Source organism: Oryzias melastigma, linkage group LG5, assembly GCF_002922805.2.
Source record: "Oryzias melastigma strain HK-1 linkage group LG5, ASM292280v2, whole genome shotgun sequence".
NCBI classification, from domain to species: Eukaryota; Metazoa; Chordata; class Actinopteri; order Beloniformes; family Adrianichthyidae; genus Oryzias; species Oryzias melastigma.
In genome coordinates, this window is record NC_050516.1 from 7,944,150 (window position 1) to 7,970,142 (window position 25,993).

Genomic DNA, 25,993 nt, shown 5'->3' on the forward strand with positions numbered 1-25,993 from the left:
AGAACTCAGTTTAAATAACTGTGACATCAGGGTTAGAAATGAATACATATCATATTATTCTTTTGAAATGATAAATATATTTAACTGTTTTGCCGTTTTGTTGTGAATATTTTAAATAATTACTGAAACTCATCTGAAACTCTCAACTTGAAAATTCCACTGAGACAAATGATCGTCTACTGGTAGAATATCATAACAATATATTCTAATTTAAGATGGCAAATGAGCCATTAAACAACATTTATAGATGTTTCATTAGATTCAAAGCAGAATTTGCTTTTCAAAAACTATCAGCCTCATCATCGGACTCTAATCCTTCCCTGCCAGTAGAAACGATATTTCCAGATTAGCAGACGGCTCCGGTTGGATGTTTACTTTGTTAATTTTTCCTCCATAACAGCACGTGTCAAACAAACGAAGGGAAAACCCTGAGCCACACACACCGACGCAGCGCCTATTTTTGAAACACGGCAGATGTGGCCATTGGCTGAGACGCTTAATCCTGAAATCATGGGTTTGATACAAGCACGGATTTAGCCTCAACCATGATACTAACATCTGTCCACGTCCCCTTTCAAGCTCCCGGCTCAGAGCAGGCAGGAACCGAGGACGTTCGCTGTCATCCTCATAACAAGAGAGAAGTCAGGAGAAGAGGTAAGAGTCCACGGAGTGAATGACTGAATGGAAGTGTGAGGCGGCCTGAAAAAGAAGTGCTGGCGTCCCACGGCTTATGTAACCCGCTTTCACACAGACGGGAGGCTGGTACATGTGTGCAGATGGCACATGGCTTCATGCACCAGCGAGGCCATCATTTACGCAGGATAGATGAAGATCCTGGATCATTCTGTTGCTCCCGTCAGACCTACGGAGTCACGACTGTGACATTTGAGGAACTCTGTGGTTTCCTGTGACCGGCTGCCGTTTGTGTTTCTGTGGGATACTTTCTCCCCAAGGAAATGATAAACTCAGACAGCACTCAGATTCATGCGGACTCTTTGAGTTTACTGGTTTGACTCACAATGGAATGTTTCTAAGTACAGTAAAGAAGGGTCATCGTGTGAGCTGACCTCTGAGTTTAGAGAACAGCTTCATACAGACGCTGCGCTGATGACAGGAACCCTCGATCAGAAAAACGTCTCTGGAATAAACTAAAAATGGAGAAACGAATGAGAACAGTGCTGAACATCAGGATTTTAGGCTGAAATGAAAGTTTAATGATGAGCAAGAAAAAAAGCAATGGGGAATACACAGCAAAAAGCAATTTATCTTCCCATTCAAATCTTTTAACATTTCCAGCAACAGCAAAATACGTTCTTTGAACTACAGTAACGCAATTCCAGTGGATTCTGAAGCTGAGAAAAAAGAAATTCAGCTCAAATAATTCAAATTTCAACATGTTTAGTGGACGCGTTTTATAAGTAAAGCCCAAATAGTGTCTTAAAAACGTGCATATAGTGATGGACAAACATGACTTTTGAACACATTTCCATAGACGTTTATTGGAAATAGTTGTAAAACACAAGTTTAGACATAGTTTCTGTAGAGCAGCAGGAGTTCATTAGAAATTGGGTGATTTCGGGACTGTTGGCATGAAGCAACCCCGCCCCCCTTCCCTTTCCAGTTACTAAGAGCTCAGAGGGGCAGCTTGTGGCCCCACCCACCGTCTTTTCTACGTCACAAATAGGATCTTTGTGACACAGCATTTTTTTCAACTGCTCCTGATTCACAGTGTTTTGAACAAAGAAATACTCAGAAATGCAGTTTAAAGCTAAATTTCCTTCACACTCTATCATCAGGAAAATGCCACAAAAACATGGTAAAAACTAGGGCTGTAATGAGTATCCAGGTGCTTGGATACTTGTGATTTGGTCCTGAAAATTCGAGTAAAAATATTCGTGACGTCCAAAATCGTTGATTCGCGATCTTTATAAATATAGTTGAGTGTAGTAAAATATCCAAATATTATCGCGGGACGATGTATTTTTGCTCTAAAATGCAAATTAATTTTGGATTCTAAGTTTACAAACTAAAACAAAGCCGAAAGAGCAGCTTAACAGTCACCGGAAGTAAAAACAGCTTTGTTTAAGTGAGGCTTCCGGTTTTCAAAATAAGACTAGCGAGAGCATCTCTAGGTTCAGAAACTGAGACTGAAGTTTCGTTCACTGGCGTAACTTCTGAAAAAATTACTTTAACACTGGAGCTAAAACTTTCTTTTGGTTATGGTAACTCTTCAACATTTGACGCAATTAATGTAACTCTAGCTTAATCTGAAGAAACGCAGCCTCGCGCTGCTGAAAGGTGCATGTCATCAACGTGAATCTGCTGCAAAAAAAGCGGCTTCATTCATACAGGCTCTGCACCAATATATAAGAACGTTGAAAACTGTGGAGATAATTTTCCAGTTTTATTGTTAAATGTTTAAAAGCAAGAATGATTTTTTATTCTTTTTTATGTCGTTTATATTACTGTTTATATTACAGCTGAACCTAACCAGAAGGTTGACAAAAATAAAATAAAATAAATAACATAAAATGACAAACATTTCTTTCTATCTAAATCTTTGTGTTTTTTTTTAATTATCAGTTCTTTTGATTCTGATCACCTGTTTTTCATAAAGGTAGATGGGGATTTAATACAAATATTAAAATTTTCATACATCCAGTAAAAAGACACAGAAACAAACATTATATTAAAAACTAAGAATCGTGGTTCGATTCAGGAATCATTGAGCTTGATTCGTGAATCGAACCGGATCGCCACCTAATCAATTATCCTCAGCCCTACTAAAAACTCAACATAAAAAAAATCTATATTTTTTAAAAAGATAACCCTTATACTGTTTTTTTTTTTGAAAATGTTACTTTTCTGCAGGAAGGAGATTCTAACGAAAGCAATTTTCACTGTAAGTCTGTCATGTCACGACTCGCTTTGTGTTCACCAGCATGTTAGTCCAAGAGCAAAGAATGAAAATTCATCAGAGCGGTCATCCGTTGTTTTAGGACAACAGAAATAACCAACAGCTTCTACCAAAGTTGATTAAATTCTCTGTAATGGTTCCATGATCCAGCCGACCGCTGATGACTCAGAGACCTGGGGGTGATGTTTGACAAATCCATGATGTTCAAAACAGTCAAAAATGGTTCTATCCTCTGAGGAAAAAAAATAAAAACCCTCTTATCTATACCTGACTTGGAGAAGCCTTTTTCCGTTGTTTCCTCTTTTACTTTTACTTCTAGCAATTTCATATACAGTATACTTGTATAATATTAAATCCTGTGTGCTGTTCTTGTTGTGCATTTTGCACCCCGCATTGGCACAAGGAAACAGCCAGCTAAACTCCTTGGTTCAAAGACGTTTTTATTTCACCGACAGTGGAGTAAAACTCTAAAGACAGAAAAATTATATTTAAAAATACGCTATATAGAATTAATAAACATGTCTCACAGACATTGCTTTTCATAGGGTTGTTAGATGATGGAGTCTAGTTCAGGTTCTGGAGAAGAGAAGATGGTATCTTCACATTGACTGCAGTCAAATGAGCCGCCGTTCACATTTCTGTGGTCAAATCAGCATCACTGGATTTTGTGTGTTAATTTTCTCCCTGCTTTGTATTTTAAATGTTTTTTTCTTCTCTGCTCTCAGTCACAAGTGGTCAGAAACCTTCATTTTCACAGCTGCTTCTGTGCTTTTGCTAATTATCTTAAGCAAATTTAAACTCTTGGTTTTATTTCCTTAATTCTTCAGAATCTTGGTTTGTCATAGTCAAGCTTTTACTTATTTATGCCTGAGTTGTTTTTTTTTTTTTTTTGCTTGTTTGTTTTTAATAGCATTCAGTTTTTTTGTCTTTGTTTTGGTTCATTGTACAGGTCTGGTTAAGTTTGACTTTTCCTGCTTTCGTTCTCTGTATTTGGGAGTAAGGAAAAAGAAGCTGTTTATGACAGAAAACACTGCTTGGTTTATTATTTTACAGCCCTTCCTGTCTTGTAATTTAAACCACGAACATATTTATTTATGCAGCCTGAATTCATCTCTGCTGCATCAAAAACTGTAAAAATCAGAATCACCGACAGCTTGACGGGAAAGTCTTTAACTTGTAGAATCCCTCGAGTCTGATTGGATTTAGACATGAAAAAAAATCAAGGAATATTTCAAGTTATAGATTGACAATAAGAAAATCTGTAGTTTGATCTAAACAAAAATGTTTTATTCTAACACGTTGATGAAATGAGGGAGAGTTAGTAGAGCTAATACTTTATCTTAAAACCATCATGATAGTAACACCTTATTTTTTTCAGTTAGTGGACAAACTACAGGTCGTACATGTTCAATTAGGAAACATTTTTAATTAGTTCGATCAATTTAATGCTAAAAAAATATTTATGGTTTTGTGATAACAATTAAAGGAGAACATTAGTCCACCAGAAATCAAGAAGATGGAGGTTCTGCTTCATCTCATTTTCCTGCTCATAACAGATCCTTCACTTTTCCCAGCATGCACAGGGAACGGCGGGATGCCGGGTCAGTCTTTTGCGTGGAGATCTGGTGGTTGCTGTGGAGAGCAGCACATGTAGGACGAGCGGCAATCATTTTTCTTGTGTTTCTGAAGTGGGATTAGACAAACATCATAATCCAGCTGGTGTGATGAGGAGACATTAGTGCACATTCAGAGGCGGTTCTGCTGTCAGCTTCAGCTAAGTGCTGCTTTCAGCAGATTTTTGTTAAAATCACAACATCGACAGTCCAATAACTCTTTTATTATCTTTGATTTGATGAATGGAGAGTATTGTCACGTGATTTTAAATAAGAAGATCTTTGATTCCATAGATGCTACAGTCTGTTCTGAAGCGGTTTGTCTCGTGGAGTAATGGATTACTCACAAAGATCCAACAGGGTTTTTTTAAATCCAGAAGTTGGAGAAGTGAATATAATTGATGATCTTGTCTAAACGTTAGTATTTTGTTCTGGCTGAAGCCTGAAATGCTTCAGAGAATCCTGCACTGACTGCATGGTCATCAGCTTCTGCAGCAAATAACTTTGATCCTTTTTACACTTTGACTTTCTGCTTAAAATTTTGCTTTTTTGAAGAAAAATAAAGGTTGTCAGTTTTCTTGCCACAATTGGGGAAAATATTTTGCAAAAAATAATCTTTTTTTTAAGCCTTAAAAATGGTAACCCACTCCATAGTTTTCCTGGTTTATAATTATACAAATAATGGTAAGATTTGGCAAACTCATCTAAAGAAAACTTGTATGGGTTAATTTACATTTATCTCATAGGAATAAGGACAGATATTTGGGGGAAAAGTCATTTTATCAACGTATCGCCATAGCAACATGTTCAGTACACCAGCTCCAGAGGAGGCCTTGAACAATCAGAATAAATCAGCTGTAAAAACTTTCTGCTCCTTCATTCCTGGCAGGAAACCTGTTCTGCCCAAAGTAAAACACTTTATAACAATTTGACTTTCAGTTTCAAACAAAGCAGGACAAAAACATTTAGAGGAACACTTTTATTTCAGGGAGATCTACAGAAATGATGAGAATGACAAACATTTAGTGTAACAAATATGCATTATAATCCTCAATCCTGGTAAATGGCAGAATGTAAATTTGGTTGAAATAATAAAATGAGCTTTTATTACTTCGTCAGTGGGGAAACGTTCCCATTGCAGCGTTACAGTTTACAATAACAGCAGAAGAAGACAGCATCTAAAGGATTATGCAGTGAATAACATATTTATGTAATCAAACAGGGAGAAGGTCTGTGCAGCACAGAGCAAACGCTGGAGAGAATCTCAGTAGAATGATGCTGACGATCATGACAATTATCAGTGATCCAGTCTTACAGCTGCAGCAGGGAAGACCTCCAGTGTTGCTCCTCCAGGCTCTGAACAGTCTGTCACTGAGGAGCTGCTCAGTGAGGACACTGGGGGGTGGGCGTCATGTCTCCCACCTCCTGTGCTGAGCCAAGAGAAGGAGCTTCCTGTCCAGCTCCTCCTGTCTGCTGACCAAGTGTTTGACTGTTAGCTGTTGCTCCTTTACAACAGAGGTGGATTTTTTCAGAGAGGCCAAAGTCTGACGAGGCGTCAATTTTCAGAAACAAACGACTTGGAGGCGCGGACCATCCGATGTGAGGCGAAGGTCCATTAAGTTCTCAGAACAGACACCTCAAAGTGCATCATCCCACTAATGGCATGGTCACGTAAGAAGAAAGAAATATTAAATTAAATGCTTTCACCTTGTACCTTTTTAAATAGAAATAGTTTTTCAAAAGAAGCACACTATTTGATACGTGGTTGTCCTGGTAACAGATACAGATCCAGCACCGACCTCACTCTGCTGCAGCTGGTGAATGAAGATTAATCAGTGGAGGAAACTAGTTTACATGCTAAACATCATGTTTAACCCTTTAACACCAGAGTTCCAGTGTTTATGTTCTTTGATTTACTGTAACTTTTCAACCACGATCAACATAATTCTAGTAGATTCTGAAGGAGAAAAGCGGCCGATTACAGATGATTATAGGCTCAGGCAGCTTGTTTCTGAGGATGAAGAATAACTTTATTTCAAAGAAACAAAGTCCATAAATAGTTTTGTTTTGAGTGAAGAAATATACAACAAGAAACATGTTTTGTCATTAAGCAATGACAAAATATTTATAAACTATTTATAAACTTAAGCTCCACATTTCTGTTGTTTCAGTTACCAACTGGTGTTTAGGCCAGGGCAGAAACATAAAACCTTCAGGTTTTTATAGGCATTCAGTATCACTTTTTTGGCGTCTCCTTGCAGCCAATCAGAATGGAGTATTCACCTGGACATTTGTTTATTGCACAGAAACAATTAAAAAAGGCTGAAAAATTCCCTGAAAAGGTCAATAGTGTTTGCAGACTCCAGAACTCCAGAAAGGTCGTCTGACTGCAGGAACTGAAGTGGTCCAGGTAAAAACCTCCACCTGTCGTCAGTAAATCTGAACACTGGAGTTCATTTAAAGCAGAACCTATTTTCACTGAGGGGTGACTCCAGAAATATAAAATCAAATTAGATTAATGATCTGAATCTGACATTTTCATGCATAACGTTAAGTGTGGCAGCAATTACAGCAGTCTGGGATTCTGGGTAAAAATCAACTAAATTGAATTATTTTGTACTGTCTGCGGCCTGGTTCCAAGTGATCCATGGACCGGTGCTGGTCCGTGGCCCGGGGGGTTGGGGACCACTGAAATACACAACTGAATAAAGAAGATGAGGTTTATTGATTCAAGCATTAAGCTGTAACAGTCTTTGGTGAATCTGAGGAGCAGAGATTCCTGCGTGTGAAGGCAGCTCTCGTTTGGCTGCAGACTCTTCTCTTCTCTGCTGAGGAAACTGTTTTAGTGACCTCAGGAAGCTCATCAGAATGCCGGAGTGCAGTGGAGTGAAATAAGAATCAATGTTTGCTTTACAAATGTTTTATTTTGGTAAATCAACATCAGGCTGCTCTTTCAGTCATCCAGAATTTGGAAATCTGTCTGAACCATCTGCCTGCTTAAATTCCACTTTTCCCAGGACAAAACTCAGTAAGACGGCAACATCTTGATAGATCTGTTCACAGACGGTGATAGACGGCAGCCAAACGGACGGTTTTCATCTACTAATGAACTGTCTTCTCAGAGTTTATCTTAGAAATGAGGATTCCTGCATCTCTATGTCAATTTGAACCTGATGTATCTTTAGGTTTGTAGTGCTAAACGATCTGTAATCTGTAATCTGATGTGATGTTTATCTGAAAGTCCCTCTGGAATTAATTGATCCAGAGGAGCTGCAGCGTCCTGTTTCTTTCTTAATTATCAACACTGCTTTGCAAAGAGCAGAACTCTGGGATCTAAGATGCTCTGATTTAAGTGAGCGTTTAGAGGCAGTTTTCAGCCACATTTGGAATTACCCTGCCCTTTCAATGGCAGCGGATAATCGACTGGCACAATTGCAATAACTGCAGCCCAGTTCACTTTCATTATCCTCGCATGTTTCAGGAGAACAGATAAAGCTGCTTCCTTGCTGTAAAGAGATTGGAAAACAGATGCTTTTTTCATGGTTTTGCAGAAAACCTCTTTTTTCTTGTAGGGATAACATAACATGGAGGCACTGAAGGCTTCTCTCTGTTTGGGTGCAGGAACACCATGGGGAAGGCGGGGAGTAAAGTCCTTCTGGAGGCGTCGGTGGACGGGGTTCAAACACAGGTGAGAGCCGGCGAACACGCAGCTTCTAAAGGTGGAGATGTTTGCTGACACGAGCGCATGCTGCAGCTGAATGGTGAACGTGCAGGATGTGCATGGTGGTGAAAACACATTAAACCTGGGATGATTAGAGCTCTGATGGGAAGAAATGCGTGTGAGCCTGCTGGTGAAATGGGCCAGCTGCTGTGCACTCCCATCACAGATTACACAACCAAGATCAGCACAGCTTGCTTTCACACTTAATTTTTCTGCATTCATTTTCCAAAACCACTTCATCCTGTGTTGGGTGGGGGGGCAAGGGGTGGAGCCTCTCCCAGCTGTCACGAAGTGAGGGGACGGGTGCAGCCCGGACAAGTTCGACAGAAAAAACTGAAGCTGATGTTCACCTAAACTCTTCAGAGGGCTGACCCGTTCAGGTTCTGCGGGGTTTCCGGTTGTCTGGGTCTTTGGAGGGTCATAGAGACTAGCAGACGCATCGTAAGGGGAACGCGGGTGCGTTCCCTTGTCACAGGTTCAAACTTAATGAATAAAATCCCCTTAAAGCTCTCAGAACATCATTAACAGGCTTTACTTTCCTCGTCACTGATATATATAAAAATCATTTTTGGTGCAAAACATGCAAAACACTTGATATAGTGTTGGCAAAGATAGTTACTACATTTACTTAAGCTTGAAAGCAGTTTATTCATATGGACTTTGTAGACAATGGTCTCACTGTAGATGTTACTAAACCATATTTAAATGTCTTACTAACGCCTTAAAAACACATTAGTAATGTTTGTTAATGTCTTAATAAAGCTTGTTAAGTAACTTGTAGACTGCTTCAACAAATTTTTTTTTTTAGTATCCACTGTTTGTGCAGTTTTTCCACAATATAAACTAGGAACCTGCACATTTTTGCATAACTTAAACAAGAACTGTATCCTTTAAAATACTACACAGATTTGACCCCATTAATCAACACCTAACCAGATTCACTAAAGACTCTTGTCACGGAAATTATACATTTGCTTATGTCTCATCCTCTGAGTCTTGTTTTCTTGTTGTCAGAACACCCTGACCACAACGTGTAAACATTTTGATTTCATTAGAACATCTTGTTCATGTTAGATATGACACTTACGTTTCCATCTTAAGCTCCTGATTAACAGCTGATTGTATGACTGTATAAAATGTGAGCGTCCTTCATCACAGATCAGGGCTCTGCAGACCTCTCCGCCATGCTCGCCAACGTGTACTTTTCTCTGCTCTGTTTAATAAACTTTCATGAAAACGTTTGACATTTCTTCATTTCATCGGATCAACAAATATTCCACCACACTCTAACTGTACATTCTGTCATTCTAATTCTGAAACTGTCACTCATTTGTTTTGGAACTTTCAGTATTCAAAAAAACATGGAAAAAGGTGACCAACTTTATTATAATGAAGATTTCACCCTAAAACAGAAGACTGTTTTTTTTTTTTTTTTGCTAAAGTAAACAGTAACCAGTAGTTGTGAAATTGTTCTCCTTCCAAAATGTCTTATTCATAGGTCTAAATTCACAATGAACCTTTTTTCAATGTTTTATTGAAAGGGATTCAATCGTTTGTCTTCACCATTTCCAGAAGCTCTAAAGCTAAAGCTAACGTGTCTTCAGATGCTTTTTGTGACATCTTTCTGTAACTATAATTGGAATGCCGTTATGTTTCTCTTTGGTGCTATGGAACCATTTTTGTTTCTTCTTTTTGTAATTATTAAAATTCTGCAAATAATGTTCATTAAAAACAAAACTTCAGTTGTTGGTGCGTGCAGGGTGTGTACGTGATCCGTACCCGTAGGACGCCTGTGGGACGTCCTCTCAAACTACACTCTGATCGTCTCATTTCTAACAGTCAGGCACAGTGAGGAGTGTGCACGTATCACATGCACAGCACTAACAGATCCTTGTTCAGTCTGCAGGGTTTGGGGACACCTGTGTCTCACCTTTACTAATCCTTACTGCACACTTAAGTGTTTATTACAACAATTCCTTACCTGTAGAGACCAGATATGCACAAACATTTTCTTTCCGATCATATGTCTTCCCACCTGTACTAAAAACCTCAGCAATTCTGTTCTACATGGTGCCTTAAGGTTTGTGGCAAACTTAAACTCTCAAATTCATCGTGGAGTTTTTAACAAACTCCACGATTTGAATGGACTACATAAAATGCTTAAATATTTAAAAGTATTTATTCCAAAAGTGCTACTGACATTTAACCAAAAGAAACTTAAAAACAGACTAAAATAAAAAAAAACACAGATAGCCACTCAAAGTTAAAGCATTATAAAAACATTAGCTCCCACAATACACCTCTTCCCCTGCTTCCCCAATAATGAGTGGAGTCGGATCCGGATTGTTGTGGATCTCTGCCTCTTCCTGTTTATTTTCATAGGAGGACCAAAATGATCAGATGATTTATTTCCACCAGCTGGATACCTGCTGTTAACTACAGAGACTAATGCTGACGGCTGTTTTATCTGATCATTTTAAAGCTGAAAATGATCAGATTCGTCGTCCACAGGCCAGTCAGACAGACCAGAGCGTGATGCCGAGTCCTTTTTGCTCTGAAGAAAACGGATCACGTTAGCAGAGATCATCTTCACTGTCACCAGCTCCAATCTCAAACATGCAAGAGAGCATGTATGAAGCTGCTCTAGAAGGACAACTTGTCATGAGTTTTTTGGCGCAGCTGCATATTTTCTGCAGCCTGAAAGGGATTAAGACCCTTTGATGGCAGTTTCACAGATTTCAACCCAGTTTCCTTGCCGGTCTGAGAGCTGGACATGATCCAAACGATCAGACCGCTTTGACTGTTAAATAGAAACAGTCTGAGTATTGAAGTTCAAAGTATGTTTATGCTGTTTTTAGCTAAAGTAAAATAATAAAAAAAACTGTCCTTTTCTAGGACGTAGTTTCTGCAGAGCGGCAGGAGTTCATTAGAAACTCACCTCTGAGTTGTGGACGGGGCTGTTGGCGTGCAGAGACCCCTGCCCCCTTTCCCCTCTCTGTTTCGAGAGCTCTTACAGCCCCTCACACCCCCCAACTAACTTTTTCGGTGCAACAAAAATGGTGAGCAAAATCGTTTCTATCCAGGCGTCCAGTTCTGATCCAGATTCCAGGTCAGACCAGAAAAACAAAGACGTTCATGGATCTATTTGTCTGCATCAGAATGGGGCGGGGCCTGGAGCTTGTGGTCCCGCCGAGTGTGTTTCTACATCATAAACACGATCTTTTTCAAACTGCATTTTTTCATCTGCTCCTGATTCACAACTAAGAATGAGGAAAAACTCAGAAATGAACATTTTGATCTTAATTTTCTTTTTTGAAGTCCTCCATCATCAGAAAAACACCACAAAACATGTTTAGTGTTCCTGTAAGTTACTTCAGCTAAATTTAAGACCTTTTTAAGGCCATACATGTCAAGAATTATGACCAGTTTCTCAGTCTTTTTCCCATTTAATTAAATCTTTCCCATTTTATTGATTTATTCCCATTTTATGATCAAAACTGTAGCTTCTTATCTTGTTTGTGGTCTGTGCTTTAGAGCTCTTCTTTTACTTATTTGTTCAAAACGACAGGGGATTATGCGTAACAACTAGTTTATTTACATTTTTGATCAAGATAATTTCAACTGGAAAATGTTATTTTTGACATGAAATGCAATATGAAATGTGAAACTTCAAGGAGAACATTTTTAAGGCTAAGAAGTCAAAATTCAGGGCTGTTTTTAAGGCTTTTTAGGTGTTATTTCCAAATTCATAACATGAATGCTTTTAAGCTGCTGTTTTGTATTTCCAGCTTTTGTTTTTTCTATTTCCCTTAATTTTCACTTTCAGTCTGTTATCTACAGTCCTCTGAAATTTCTGCATATTCTTTCAATTCTTTCCCTCAAGAAATCCTCTAAGTTGACGTCCTCCCATACATTCTGTGAAATGCATTGAGGATTGACTTGAGGAAGTGGTTGTGGATTCTACTTTTAGAAACTTCTTCCTGAAAAGTTCCCAAAGTTTGTGAGTCAAATGAAGCTCCTAGATTTGTGTTCACAGTATTTTGGGTATTTAGTCCCAGAATATCTTTGGTGTCCTCAAATGCAGCAGGAGTTACAGAGTGAAGTAAATCTTTTACATTTATCTCTTCAGAGACAGTCGGTGGAAAAGATTCCTGGACGGGTTAGTTAGTGGTTGTGGAGGAACCTGCTGTAATGCTGGGGATACTTTGGGTACTTTTATGAGTTCTGGTGCCATCTCAGAGTTTTTTGTCCTCTTTTTCAGTTTCTTTTGAACGTTAGCGTTAGTTGTCTCTGTAGAAACCTGTGCACAGTGGGGTCGGGGCTGTATCTTCTCCTGTAGTTCAGACCTCCTCTCATAGATTGGAGACACAGCCACGTCCCTTAAGTGTCAGGCTCTGAAGAAGGGCTGGGTATTTGGGGATTTATGATGGGCTCAGGATTTTTGGAAGCTCCTAGTAACACCCGTTTGCTGTGTGGCTGATCTTGAACATTTGAAGAATCCTCTCTCCCTCTTTTTTGTGATTTTCCAGTCGGTTCTTGAACTTTCTCCTGAAAAGCTTTGGAAGTTCTGGATGAAACTCCTGGATTTTCATTTAAAAGTCATTAGTATTGAGCCCAAGAATGTCAAAGATGTCCTCTGGTCCAGCGGAAGTTACAGAGTTTAGTAAATAATCTAAACTTGAAATAGATCGATCAATGGGGTTTGGTAGGGATCGTGGATGTTCCTCCATTAAATCAAGATATTCTATGGGATTTTGTTTGAGGGAGCTCCCTTCAACCACAGAACCTCTGCAACAGGACGAGAACATTTTAAAGACGGATTTTCTGTAGAGCAATGTAAATCCTTAAAATGTCCTTGTTAAAAGTAAAGCATGTAGATGCAGTTTATGTAGCGTGGAAATAAACCTGCGTGTTCCTCAGTATAAGTCGAAGGTACTTGACTGGAATGCACTTCCATGCTTCTAGGAGCTGGGGAACAGAACGTGTGCTCTCTGATACCAACCAACAGCTAAGAGGGATTTTGGGGTCATGTATGAGAACTTCAGAGATGACGATGCTTGTGACATCAAAAATTTGGATTTTCATGTATGAACCCTTTAAATGTTCCTCTCAAACTCTCTTGTAAGATAAGTTTGTCAACAGCTGTAATTTTGATTCAGTTGTGAAATCAAACAACAGAATTCCATGATCAGATTTTTCTAGAAACCTTCATATTTTCTTTAGTTCTGCAGGTAAAGTAAGTTTTCTGTTCCTCTAGTGAACCAAACGGTGCAGTCTGGTTGTCACTGAAATGACTGGCCTTCTCAGAGCAGCCCCACGCTGACACTTCAGGCCAGCTTGTCTTGGCTCTGCCGTGGCCATCGTCCTGAGCTGCTGAGACTTGTTGCTGGGTGGAGGTTGACTAGAGTGAATTGATTCACAGGGATTAGAGATTAAGATTTCCCCTGCCGCTTTGGTGGAGTAAATCTGGGGATTATGATGTCAACAGCCTGTGGCTGCCAGAGAGGAAATTGAATTGTGAGGAATGCGAGTGCGGATGGCTACGGATTACAGCATAGTCGGTGAGAAGCCGGAGATGCTAGTCCATGTCGGTGCCTTTGTCCTGCTCATTCCAGCCTCCACGGGAAACTCTCTCCGCCTTTGGGAAGCTGGAACTGTTTGCCTCACAAAGAACTGAATATTTCTGATTTGGACGACGGGCTAAGAAGATTTCTGTTTACGGTAATCCTGCTCTGGTCTGGACTGTGAGGCATCAGGTGATGAGTGTAGCGCCACACGGATCACGGCGTGACGGGGCCTCCCGCCGCCTTTAGAGGACAGCATGGAGGAGAACATCTAGGTGAAGGTTGGAGAGATAAAGATGAGTGAACGCTGATCGATTCTGCTCTCTTTAAGTCGCGTTGTGTTTGTGTTGCAGTCGAGTCCGGCCGCCGCTCCCGCCCCCCCGGCTGCTGCCGTCACCTTTGAAGAAGTCTCCAAAAGCAGCAGCATGAAGGTGAAATGGAGCCAGATCGGCCTGGTGTTCTTCCTCGTGGTGTCCCTGGTGATGACCGGCTGCTTCCTCTGGCAGTACCAGCTGCCAAAGCTTTTGCCCGGTAAGGCTGACGATGGTCTCAGGAGACCGGCCCGCTGAGGGCCCTCAGGTTCCTGCGGCCCACCGAGCCGTCAAACTCAACATCTTTGACCTCCAAAACTACAGTTTTTAAACTAATAACACATTTCTGACTAATAATGTTAACCTCTCATCATTTGTGTTGATTTAATTAAAATGTTTTCACTAAGTAGCAGTAGATCAGCTAAAGAAGCTAAAGCGGAAGCTGCTAACTCTAATGCAGTCACTTAACGCCTCTGTGTCGTGCGTTAATTTCCTCATAATGCACACTTCATCAGGTATTATCCCTTAGATCTAATTCAGAAAATAGTCAATTTATGAACAGAACATATAAGTCAAATTTATAATGATATCACCACCTACCTTAATATCTGAGAGTTTGAAAGAAATTCAGAATTTAGTTTAGCCTTTTTATTGTTTAATAGCTATCAGCCCATTAGCTTTACCTGTTGTTTCACAGTGTGCTGTTAATTAGATTCCAATTGTCTGATATTGTTTAATATACAGCCTATACATTAAGACAAAAAAAATCCCCATTCATGTAAAAAAACTACTTAAAAAAAACAATTAAACATGTAAAATGTATTACATTTAAAATCAACACAAAAAAACTAAAGAATAGAAAAAATATTTTATTATTATTGCAAAGCTGTTATTTAAACATGTTTAAATTGTTGATCAATTAGAATGAAATGTCCAAACAGATCTTAGCAGCGTCTTCTTCTTAGATCTTTTCCACATCATTAATGAAGAAGTTATGTATTCTTTATGATTGTAACATTATTTAGGAATTCATTGATATTTTGATTAACGTTAAAGGGTAACCAAACCCTAAATCAACTTATTTCATTTGTTGATCTCTATAAATGTGCCTTTAAAAGTACTGTCTCTTGGTCATTGCCAAATGTTTGACAAATTAAAATAATTGTCTTTAATTCTTAAAAATATAGTCAAAATCTGTCTGTGTGCTGCTCCCTACAGGTTGAAACAGGGTATTACAGCTGACTTTCATGGTTGGTCAAACCATGTAAGTCCCATGTCATGACCTGCAGCTCCAGTAAAAGGTGTGTTTGAGATGACCCAGCGCCTCGCCGGCATCGTCAGCGAGACTAAGCTGGTGCAGGAGGGGCGGAGATGAAGGCGAACGGCGAGACTGTACGAGATCAAGGAGTTGGGGGTTGTCCTCAACATTCGGTTGAATTTTAATATGCCACTCCTCCTAGTATGATCTGTGCTGTTGTATCTTTTCTATTATTTTAACATCTGTCAGAGAGAAACAGATACAAAATAGCCACTGGATGAATGAGCACTGTCCCAAATAAATAATTAAAATAGAAATTAAAGTTAATCTTAAAGATAACATGACCAGGAGATTATTTAAAATCTTTTTTATTTTTTCATCAGTGATTTACCACCTTCCAGAAAGAGTAAAAAAATACACAGATTTCCTTCATTTAGCGTCAGTTATTCCTGATCAGCGTCACGTCGAATTATAAGATCTTTCACGACACCGTTTCCCACAAAGCATTGTTTTGTAGTCCTCTAGGCGGCTTGGAGCCAGCACAGTACCTATTTTCTGGCTGCGCTGGGTTAGGAAGGCGCCTTGAACCCGCGATACTTTGTGACGGCGAACATGTGGTGTTGGTGACATGAACTAACCAGCATGCATCGCTCTGCAGGCGATCTGCACAGCGCCGGGTCCGCCTTGGTCATCTCAAACACGCTAATGATAACAGTCTTGTTCTCCAGCCCCACCCCTCTGACTGGATTTTCACATTTTGGCTGTGGGCTGAGTTAGCCTCCAACTTCCTCTTTCAATGTTCTTTTGGATAAAGTATTTATCTTCTGTCTTTTTCCACCACTAAAGGTTAAAGGACCTGCTGATTACTTTCGTGTTTTGTGCTGTTCGGGTTTTTCCTGCAGCTTTTTTACTCTTCCCCATCTTTCCAAAACAAAGCCATAAATACTGATACCCAAGGAGTATTGAAGACAGATCAATTCACTAATAAATTCTATTTTTTGACTGTGGGAGGAAGCTGGATTAGCTAAAGAAAGTCTGTTCATGCTCAGGGAGAACATGGATAAACCCATGCTGGTTTTAAACTTGCTTTTTGTCATTTTATCCACAGTGACCTCCCCCAGAAATTATGCTGCCAGAAAATGTATCACACTCTTCCAAATATCAAGTGGATTTTAGAAAGGCCTTTTATTTTATTTTTCTTTGCATGTCTTTCTTTTTCTTTCCTCATTTCCATTCATGGTTCAGACGAGGAAACTGGGAGAAATACAAAATCAGAAACGATGTGTCCTCGCTTCCCGGAGCCACTCCCTCTGGAGCATCCCATTCCCAGCCTCAAAGAAGCTCTGGAAAAGGTGAGAGCAGTTCATTCCCCACACAGAAAATCCTTTTTAATAAATGCCATTCAGTTTACAGAGGATTAATGTCGGGTTAAAAGGGAGAAAAAGAACTGCTGGAGCCATAATTTATGCTTTTAAAAGAAGCACTTTAGCACAGTGTGGCATATGAAGCTAAGTGTGTGCAGATTAATGGTAAGAGCTCTGCTTTTACAAATGGAACAGACTAGGATTAGACTCAAATTCAAGAATAATCAAAAACAAACCCCACAAATGTCTGTCTAATTCATGGTAAAGTCTTCCAAACCTGACGTCTTTATTTCCTCCAGGTGGACATTTTGCTTCGACAAACTATGAACCCCATCAGCCTCCCTGCTCTGTCTGCCATCGTGATCCTGAACGACACGGTCTTATGGACGGGAAACTTTGGAAAGAGGAATGCCAGTGACCCTCTATCAGGACCCCCCAATGAGTACACAATCTACCGGTGAGTGAAAGCCTTTGCAGCAGCATCACTCTCAGAGGACAGAGGAGCAGTGAGGACAGTGGAGCAGTGAGGACAGAGGAGCAGTGAGCACAGAGGAGCAGTGAGGACAGTGGAGCAGTGAGGACAGAGGAGGGAGCAGTGAGGACAGAGGAGCAGTGAGCACAGAGGAGCAGTGAGGACAGAGGAGCAGTGAGCACAGAGGAGCAGTGAGCACAGAGGAGCAGTGAGGACAACAGCGTCTCTGCATTGCTTGTTTTAAACCTCCAGAATCTGCATCCACACTCACAGGTTCTCACCACAAAAACAATTCCCCTCTTGTCTTTGGAAGACTTCTGAGTTCAGTTTCAAATGGATGCTGGCACAGAGTACTGTGTTTAGAGACAAAGAAGCCTGATGTTGGCTGTAGGCATCTAAAGACCCAGACGGATGCTGAGGGATGTCCGGTCCGTGGAGGTCGTAGAGAGGAGCGACGGCATGATGTCGTACGGTGCACTGACGGCACACTCTAGTTCAGCGGTGGGCAAACTGCAACCTGGGGGTCAAATATGGCCCGAAACACTGGAATAAATGATACTGATTACCCCTACTAATGTTCCCTGTGATTCTGGTGACTCCCCATTAGGGGGGTGCCAAATTATCGACAGTGTGATATATTGAGATATTTAGTCCTGCGATTGATTCTTGATGGTTCTCACCAAGTATTGATCTTTTATTTTCTTTTGAAGAGGCTGTAAAATGTTATATCCATCCTCCTTTGGTGAGACGTTCCTTTGGAGGTAGATAGGGGGCGCATGTTACACCAATGTGTCTGGCAGGTACTAGAATCATTTCCTTTTTATTCTCTTGTTTACAACAATTCTGCTCTAAGTAGTGAGACTGCTGATCATAATTCTAATTCAGTTGGTGTCAATGCTTGTCAAAGACATGGTAATACTGATTTGCACAGAAGTGTCAATTATTTGTTGCAGAAAATAAGACACAAGTTGTTTATTATGATTGTGTTCAAGCTAAAAAATAAATGAGGATATATTTTTCCAAAAAATGTGTTCTTGTATATAAAGTGAGTTATTACAGATGATTTTTGCCAATTGTGGCAGTATTGCGATGTCATCGATATCATGAGCCATGTATTGTGTATCACATCGTATCATGAGGTACCCAGTGATTGTCAGCCTCACTCCCACATATGTCAAACTCAAGGCCCGGGGGCCAGATGTTAAAGTTACAGTTTAAAAGTTTTAAAAATGTAGTTTCAATAAATGTTAATCCTGTTCGGGCCGTGATCTAAGGTGTGTTTTGGATTTTGTCCCGTTGTGTGATTGAGTTTGACACCCCTGTTATGGATGATGGACTGCAAATAAGATGAACTTTGTTTAGGTGCAGAATGTTATTCTGCTCTTGTGGTGTTGGAACAGTTGTTATGTTTTCTGTGTCGGACATTCATTTCAAATGATTACAGCATTTCTCTAAGTTTTCCTTTTTCTCTGACGGACTTCCATCCATTGGTCCAGTTGTCTCTAAAATGAGAACAAAAGCCACAGTTAAAAAAAATAAAACTACTCCAAAATGTTATTTTTAAAAATATTCATTTTTAATCAATATTAAAATATGTTTTGAAAAAACTCCATGGTATTTTTTATCGTACGAGGTTGATTAAAAACATGCCGCGCTCCTGGTTCTGCCCTTGTGTCAAATCATAACATCGATCTATTATCTTCGTAATAGTGAAGGGTGTGTACTGGTATAGCGCTTTTCTACCGCCCTCAAAGGAGGAAGACACATTCACACACTGGTGGTGTCTCCGCTGTTAAACACTGATGCCAACCTTCCACCAGAGGCAATGTGGGGTTTCCCAAGGAAACTTCAACACATGAGCCGGCAGGGCAGGAATCAAACCCACAATCTTCCGATCAGGAGCTGGCCGCCCTACCGCTGCACCACAGCTGTGATTTGGATGTGCTGCCGCCTCCGCCGCCACTGCTGCTGCTTTAACTGGACCATTTCCATGACTCAGCAGGTCAGATAATTGACTTGGATTAAACGAGTCTGGACTGTTGGTGTTTAATTCCCTGTGCCGTAAAAGGTCTTTCTATAGGAGCAGGCGGCCTTTGAACATTCAGATTAACTGATGGAGTCTACAGGTCGAGGGAGGAGCACGGAGTGCTGAAAGAACTCGATTTCTGATTTGTCTGATGGATTTTCCATTCTTCCAGCTCGCGCGGTGGAAAAGAAGAACCTTTTGTGTCTGAGCTGCTCTCTGGTGACCTCTTCTTCAGCTTATGTGTGAGCCCTCCACGCTGTCCCGAGCGCCTCAGGGGAATGTTTCTGAACGCTGCGATCAATACTCATTACGTTAATGGTGAACTCTTCACTTCTGGCAGCGTTCGCATTAAAAGCTTCTGTCCTGCAACAGTTTGCCTCATGCCATCAAACCAGGACTTCTGTGAGCTGTATACTCACGCTACAGGGTTATGCATTTATGTTGATCAGGTAGAATCACTGTAACCATTATACCAAATAAGCTTCTATTAATACTCTTGTTCTTGTGATTTTTTTCCCCACACTAACATCTCATTTTCTCCATCTTTGAGGGTATTTGCTAAATAACTGATGTAAGGAGTCAAACCTTCTTTTATTTTAAAACAACAGATAAACAATAAACAAGAACATAAGAGAAAACTTCATTTTTCCCTTCAGGAAAGGCCTAACATCAATACCAAACTTCATAAAAGTTTCTTTTTTGACTGAAAGACCTGAGTTGGTTTGGGGGAAGGATTGTTTAAAATCGATGGAGCCAAACCTGAGATTGACAGACTGTGAACCTCTAAAGGAACTACTTTCCTTTTTACTGAGGCAACCTTCCATCAGGCTTCCTCACCTGAATCAATTCTTCCTCCATAAACGCCACTGCTCAGATTTGTCAGAACGATTAAAAAGCCAAGCTTCAAAACCGGACCCCCCTCCCACATTTGTTTGCGAAAATGTAACATTCAGCTGTGAAAATATGTGATTTTAAAGTAGGATCCTATACGCCAGCTTCAGTTGGTTGGGTTCAGCTGAAGCTACCGCGGACACAGCAGACTATTTCCATTTAAAATGCTTTCCATGGTTGACTTCATCTCCTGCTGCAGCTCAGACTCATGCAGGGACCCGGATTCTCTCCGTTCAAAGAAATATTTACTCAGTCATTCCTATTTTTAAAAGACGTGCATAAATACTGAAAACAAATCTGTACAGAGCAGAAAGTGTTTAAAGAAATGTTCAAAACATCATTGTAGTTTACCAGAAAAGGCTGGAGTGAAATAGAAAGTTTAAAGAATAAATTGACCTGTCTAATTCACACTCTAGCTTCACCTGAAATGCATTTTTCTTAAATTTTATGATCTCATAGATGTTCAAGCATCCATATATTTAAAAAGCATATAAAGAAAAATGTTTGTATCACAACATGGAAATGAGAGGTCGCTGGGTGTCCAAAATAATAATTGAGGTTTTCTGATGATAATCAATAGGTTTCATATATTTGTGAATCAACATGTGATAATGATGTTACTGAACTGATGTACACGTGTTTTCAGAGGATCGTCAATAAAAACTCATTTTTTGTTTCTTGATCGGCTTGTGCTTCAATGATAACAGGAATGTTGTATTCTGACTATAATCAGTGAGTGCCATTATTATTTGTGGCATAAAGTGTGATTCATGTTACTGTTTACTGAATTATGTCAAGTGTTTTCTAAGAATAATCAATAAGAACTTGATAAATAATCTCTACTTGATCCGATAAGAACCGGATTATGTCTTTTTATAATTATGAGTAATTACAGTATCAAGAAGAGGATCACATCATCTTCTATCTTCATTTAGTTTCTAATGACTGAATGTCTGAAATAGGTTTAATGTATCAGTTTAGTCTTTTCTCCTGCTGTCTTAATACTTTATTTTTAATGCTCGAAACAAACCAATGAATCAAATCAGACGATGTTCTCCTCTCTGCCCTTCAGGATCGCCAGCTTGTCCAAGATTTTCCCAACACTGATGCTGTACAGACTGTGGGAGGACGGGAAAATCGGCTCCTTAGACGACCCTCTGGAAAAATATGTGGAGAACTTTACCATCAAAAACCCGCTGGGGAAGACGCGCGACTCTGAGCTGAAGTACGTGACGGATGGCCTGATCTTCCTGGACAGCGGCGAGGTTCCCATCCGATCATCTTCAGTCACGCTGCGCAGGATGGCCAGCCAGCTCTCAGGTACAGAGAACGTGACCTTCAGATTCTTCTGGAAGTTTGTTTATTGGTTTACTAACAAGTCTCGGGACGTGATACCGTGCGCTCTAATCTATCAAAGACAGCACTGAAAGTATTTCACCATCTCTGCCCATTGGCTGTGCGGCCTGTGTACAAATAGGAAAAATAAATGTTGGAGCTTTGCTTACTTTTACAGGAAGCTGATGTTGGAAGGTTATTCTGTCCCACAGCGTCCTGGACTGAAGGTCCAGATTGTTTTCAGAACTCTTCTTTCTTACTGCCAAAAATTTCACCTCCGTCACAAACTCACCATAATTTACACGTAGAGAGTACTTGGTGGGGGTGGGGGGCGGGAAGGATGATGACATCCATCAAAAAAGAAATCTCTTACGGGGCTTTACATCCACTAGAAATAAAACAAAACACGTGTTGGGGATGTCCAGAGGATGTTTTGGAATTATTATGGGATGGCTACAGGGCATATAGCATGGTGACCATGTTGTGGCAACGTTTGAAAATGTTTTCACATTTCTACCCAATATGGATAAAGAAACCTTCTACAAACTCAAACTACTCTTAGGGATTTTGATTGGCTTCCTCCTATCCCCTCAAGCGTCACTGGGAAATTTTGATGGAAGTAGAAGTCGATGAAATGGTATGGCATCAGGGTGGCGAGCGTGCAAAAGGGGCGTTTCCCTGTAGCTCGCACATTTTTCACTGGAACATTGTGAAAATGTAATACACGAATTCCTGGCTCATGGTCAGTGGACAGTATGACATACGTTGTGAGAATATTTGGAATGTGGGCGTGGTTAAAAAAAACAAAACCTCTGTTGCCAAGAAATTCCAAAAATGTACTTTTGCTGATTCGTAAAAAAAATGACAGACGTGTTTGTCACCCCCACGTGACCAAAACATAAAATGGTTGCTATGGAGATAAACCAACAGCAAAGCTGTAGTCTTAACTTGTCAGGGACAGCTCTGACCGGGGTGGTGGGGGGATGGGCGTGTAGCAGCCCCTAATGTAGGGGGTCAAAGGGGGTGGTGAGGGTAGATCGCTCCTGCAGGTCATTCAATGCCACTCACATTTTTGTTTTTGCCCAGACAATGACAGTGTTTTATCTGCTGCTGTGACAGGACTGAGCGTGACGGCGGCGCTCATAGAAGTCTGAATTTGTCACTTTTTGTGAAAAGCTGTGAAGGACGAGAAAAAGTAATCTGTGATAAAAGACCTGGGAATTGAAAAGAACCAGAATACGTATCAGATCCATACAAAGACGTCGCGTTCTTATAAATCTAATTCACAGATCAAATTTTGTCATTTAACACGGCGTATTACAGGTTTACCCAGAAGGCTCCGGGGCACCAATCTGCTGTGGAAAGGAAAAACACAATCTGCAATAAACCTGCTGCAGGATGACGTTCTGGTTGCTGATCCAGGAACAAAGTAAGATTTATGAAGGTTTTGCAAAGAAACGTTTCTACATAAAGAATTTCCTTTACATTTCTGCCATTCTGGGAGTGTATTCTCATATGTATTAGTTGGATTATTTTATATTTACGTCCAGATCTGCAGGAATGAAAAGCAAACAACACTTCTGAACCCGTGCTCCTTCATTTTTCATCTAGAGTTAATATTTTGCTTTCTGACGTAGAGCTTTCTCATACAACCAGTCTTTAACTGCTGTGTGGAGCTCATGACTTTGTCCTAAAACACACAACTTTCTGTTTTGCTCCTGGATTTTCAAAATGTCCTCCTTGTCTTTCCAGGTGTCACTACAGTAACCTGGCTTTCTCTCTGATGGCTCACGTCCTGGCGGAGCGGGTGGCTGGCGTTGACTACCAGCGATGGGTCACAGAGAACATCTTGGATCGGCTGGGTATGGAGGACACTGGCTTTGACCTGACCCCTGGGTTGCAGGCCCAGGTAGCTGTTGGGGTGTATTCTAATGGAAAACCTGCTCCGATCTACGATCTGGGCTGGTACCGGCCCTCTGGTCAGATGTTCTCCACGGCTGCTGACATGGCCAAACTCGCCATGGTGCTCCTGGGAGCTTACCACCGTAAGCTGTTGGAGCCAGACTCGCTGAAGATCATGCTAACCCCACTCTTCAGGTGTGATAAGGACTACTTTGCAAACCGCACCGGGACACCGTGGGAGGTGAATGAACTAATGGGGTACGAACTGGTGCGAAAAGATGGAGATCTGGATGGGTACTCTGCCACGTTTTCTCTGATCCCCAGACTAAAACTTGGCCTGGTGGTCCTCATGGCCGGCACCAGGTCACAGAAAAAGGATTTGGTCACCAAGGCGTACGGCTACATCATTCCAGCCCTGGAGAAAGCCTTCAGGGAGGCCAGGAAGGTTCTGTCTGGCCCTCCGAGCCCAGATCCATATGTTGGCTTTTACACATACAGCAACATCACTTTCTATGAAATCAAAGTGGGAGCAGACGGAGTTTTGATTATGCAGCAGTTTGGCCCACAGATCGAAGAGCTCATCCCAGAAAAGTACAGGACCATAAAGCTCAACTATCTGGTGGAGCGAGTGTTCAGAGTTGTATTCGAGAAGGAATACCCGTGTGTTCTGCGAGTGGGAACTGCCTCCGTGTCTCTGGAAGCACAAGATGGTCAATTATTCAACTTCTATGTGTTTAATAAGCAGGGTTTGTCTCCTGGCTTTGATGCACCTGGACTGAACACATACAACGTGGTCAGAATAGCCCGCAGGCCATCCTTCTCCAGCTGAACCGCCCAAAGACAAGCGGTGTGTGCCTGGAATCCATAAAGGGCTGTAAAGAAAAAAATGTAAATGCTGGAGGTGGAGTGTTCAGGCAGCCACAGGCGGGACGGTGAACTTCTCTGAGAACAGCAGCTCCACAAAGTTCAAGCAGACAGTTTCTGTGTACATAGATCTTCTCCTCACCATCGTCCAGGATGGTGATCTGACTGATTGTGCTCTTCCTGTTTTTGTCTGAACTGAGCTTACTCTGTGTGGATCCAGTTGTTAAACCTTCTGCACACTGAACAGCTGTTGTTGTTGTGGTCAGAATCTGTTAGAAACTCTCAGGAGCAGATAATGCTAAATAAACTCTGTGTTATTTGGCTGTGTCGCTGTTCTTAAAACAAGCCTCACAAAAAGGTTGTAGACGTTGGAAGACTTTCCTATAAAGCAGCGGACCCCAACACCCGGGTCATGGACCGGTACCAGTCTGTGTGACAGTTGGTACCGGGCCACAAAGAAAAAAAAACCCAACCTACTTTTTTATTCATAATTTGACACTAAAGGAAGTTTTTTTTAGAAAAGCTGCTGGATTCTCTCCACCACATGCGACTCATTCTTGACCCATGTCAATTCAAAAATACAGCCACTTCTTTATTTTAAAAAGAAGCCACTAAACCAAAGACACCAAGCTAGCAAAGCTCACAAAAAAGAAACATTATTTGAAAAAATCATCTATTTCTTATGGAAACAGAGGAAGAACCTTTGACTTCAAGGCTGTATCCAGACTGGACAAGTCCGTCAGTCCAGACCAAGTCCTGAACCTTGTATGTGGTCTGTATTCAGACAGCTGTCAATCAAACTATTCTGTCCCAGAACAAAGCTTGTAAACAAAGCCATCTGACGAAAGAGCTCTTCGGTCATTGGCCAGGAATTATTAGGGCGGAGCCAAGCAATAGAAGGCTGAAACTAAGGAAGTCCTTGTCAGAAGAGTTCACTGATTCAAACTTTCAGTTCTGAACGTCTGTTTCAGCATCAGCTTCAATACTTTTACTGCTGCTGTGGTCCGGTGGAGGAAGACTGTAAGACGGTTACTGAGGAAGGTACGCTGATGAGCGTTTATGACAGATAGATTGCTGGGAAAACAGTGAGAAATGATCTGTATTGATGAGCCTGCATTCATCAACCACATTTCTATGAGTCTCATTGTTGCTTTATGTTTGATTGCTTCCTTCCTTCTGTGTTACATCTCATAAAAGCGGTGGCCATGTTGGCCAGTTGTTCCGGGGCGTATTCAGACTGAGGAAACCAGAGTTCAGTTCAATTGGAATTGGTCAGAGCCAAGAACACCAAGAGGGTCAGAGACCGGTTTCTGGTCCCAGACCAGGCTCCGCTTGGATGCATTCAGACTGAAACTCTGTTCCAGATTATCAGGGGACTCTGGTTCACATTAAGTGAACCAAATGTGTCCAGTCTAAATACACCATGAAATTAAAGAAATCTACATTTAACAGACAAAACCCAGGAGTTTCTACTCCAAATATGAATTTATTGTAACAGTTGTTCCACGGACCATAATAACAATGCATAATATTCTGTCTAATATTAGCAGGACACTGTTATAAAGTTGTTTAAATGGTGGATTCGTGTTTATTATTATATTTAGAAAATTCTGGTTTTAGAGACAGTGGGTTTTGTTGTTTTTGTTTTCATTCATCACAGCTGAAAAGTCGGACATTGCTGAAGTTGGCGTCAGACTTTTTAAACCTTTGCTTCTACAGTTATGGGTCGAAGAGAAAGTCTATATCACATTTTAA

General features: G+C 40.7%; 1 protein-coding gene across 2 annotated transcripts; it reads left to right on the forward strand.

The window, feature by feature from the left end:
• The first annotated feature begins 551 nt into the window (after positions 1–551).
• On the forward strand, positions 552–24,560 carry lactbl1b (lactamase, beta-like 1b). Of its 2 annotated transcripts, XM_024271188.1 has the most exons (8): positions 552–654; positions 8,152–8,218; positions 14,169–14,346; positions 16,630–16,736; positions 17,048–17,205; positions 21,210–21,457; positions 22,796–22,901; positions 23,225–24,560. In XM_024271188.1, the coding sequence occupies exons 2-8, from the start codon at positions 8,159–8,161 to the stop codon at positions 24,201–24,203; spliced, it is 1,836 nt and encodes a 611-aa protein (XP_024126956.1). In that variant the 5' UTR covers positions 552–654; positions 8,152–8,158; the 3' UTR covers positions 24,204–24,560. The 2 variants fall into 2 exon arrangements, with proteins under 2 accessions (XP_024126956.1, XP_024126957.1); XM_024271189.2 differs by lacking the exons at positions 552–654; positions 8,152–8,218 and adding an exon at positions 13,646–14,090.
• The last annotated feature ends 1,433 nt before the right edge of the window (positions 24,561–25,993 follow it).

Coding starts and splice junctions, on each gene's coding strand:
- lactbl1b (XM_024271188.1), top strand. CDS start 8,159: ATGGGGAAGGCGGGGAGTAAAGTCCTTCTGGAGGCGTCGGTGGACGGG. Junction 21,458..22,795: donor GATGGCCAGCCAGCTCTCAG/GTACAGAGAACG, acceptor GGCGTATTACAG/GTTTACCCAGAAGGCTCCGG. Junction 22,902..23,224: donor GTTGCTGATCCAGGAACAAA/GTAAGATTTATG, acceptor TTGTCTTTCCAG/GTGTCACTACAGTAACCTGG.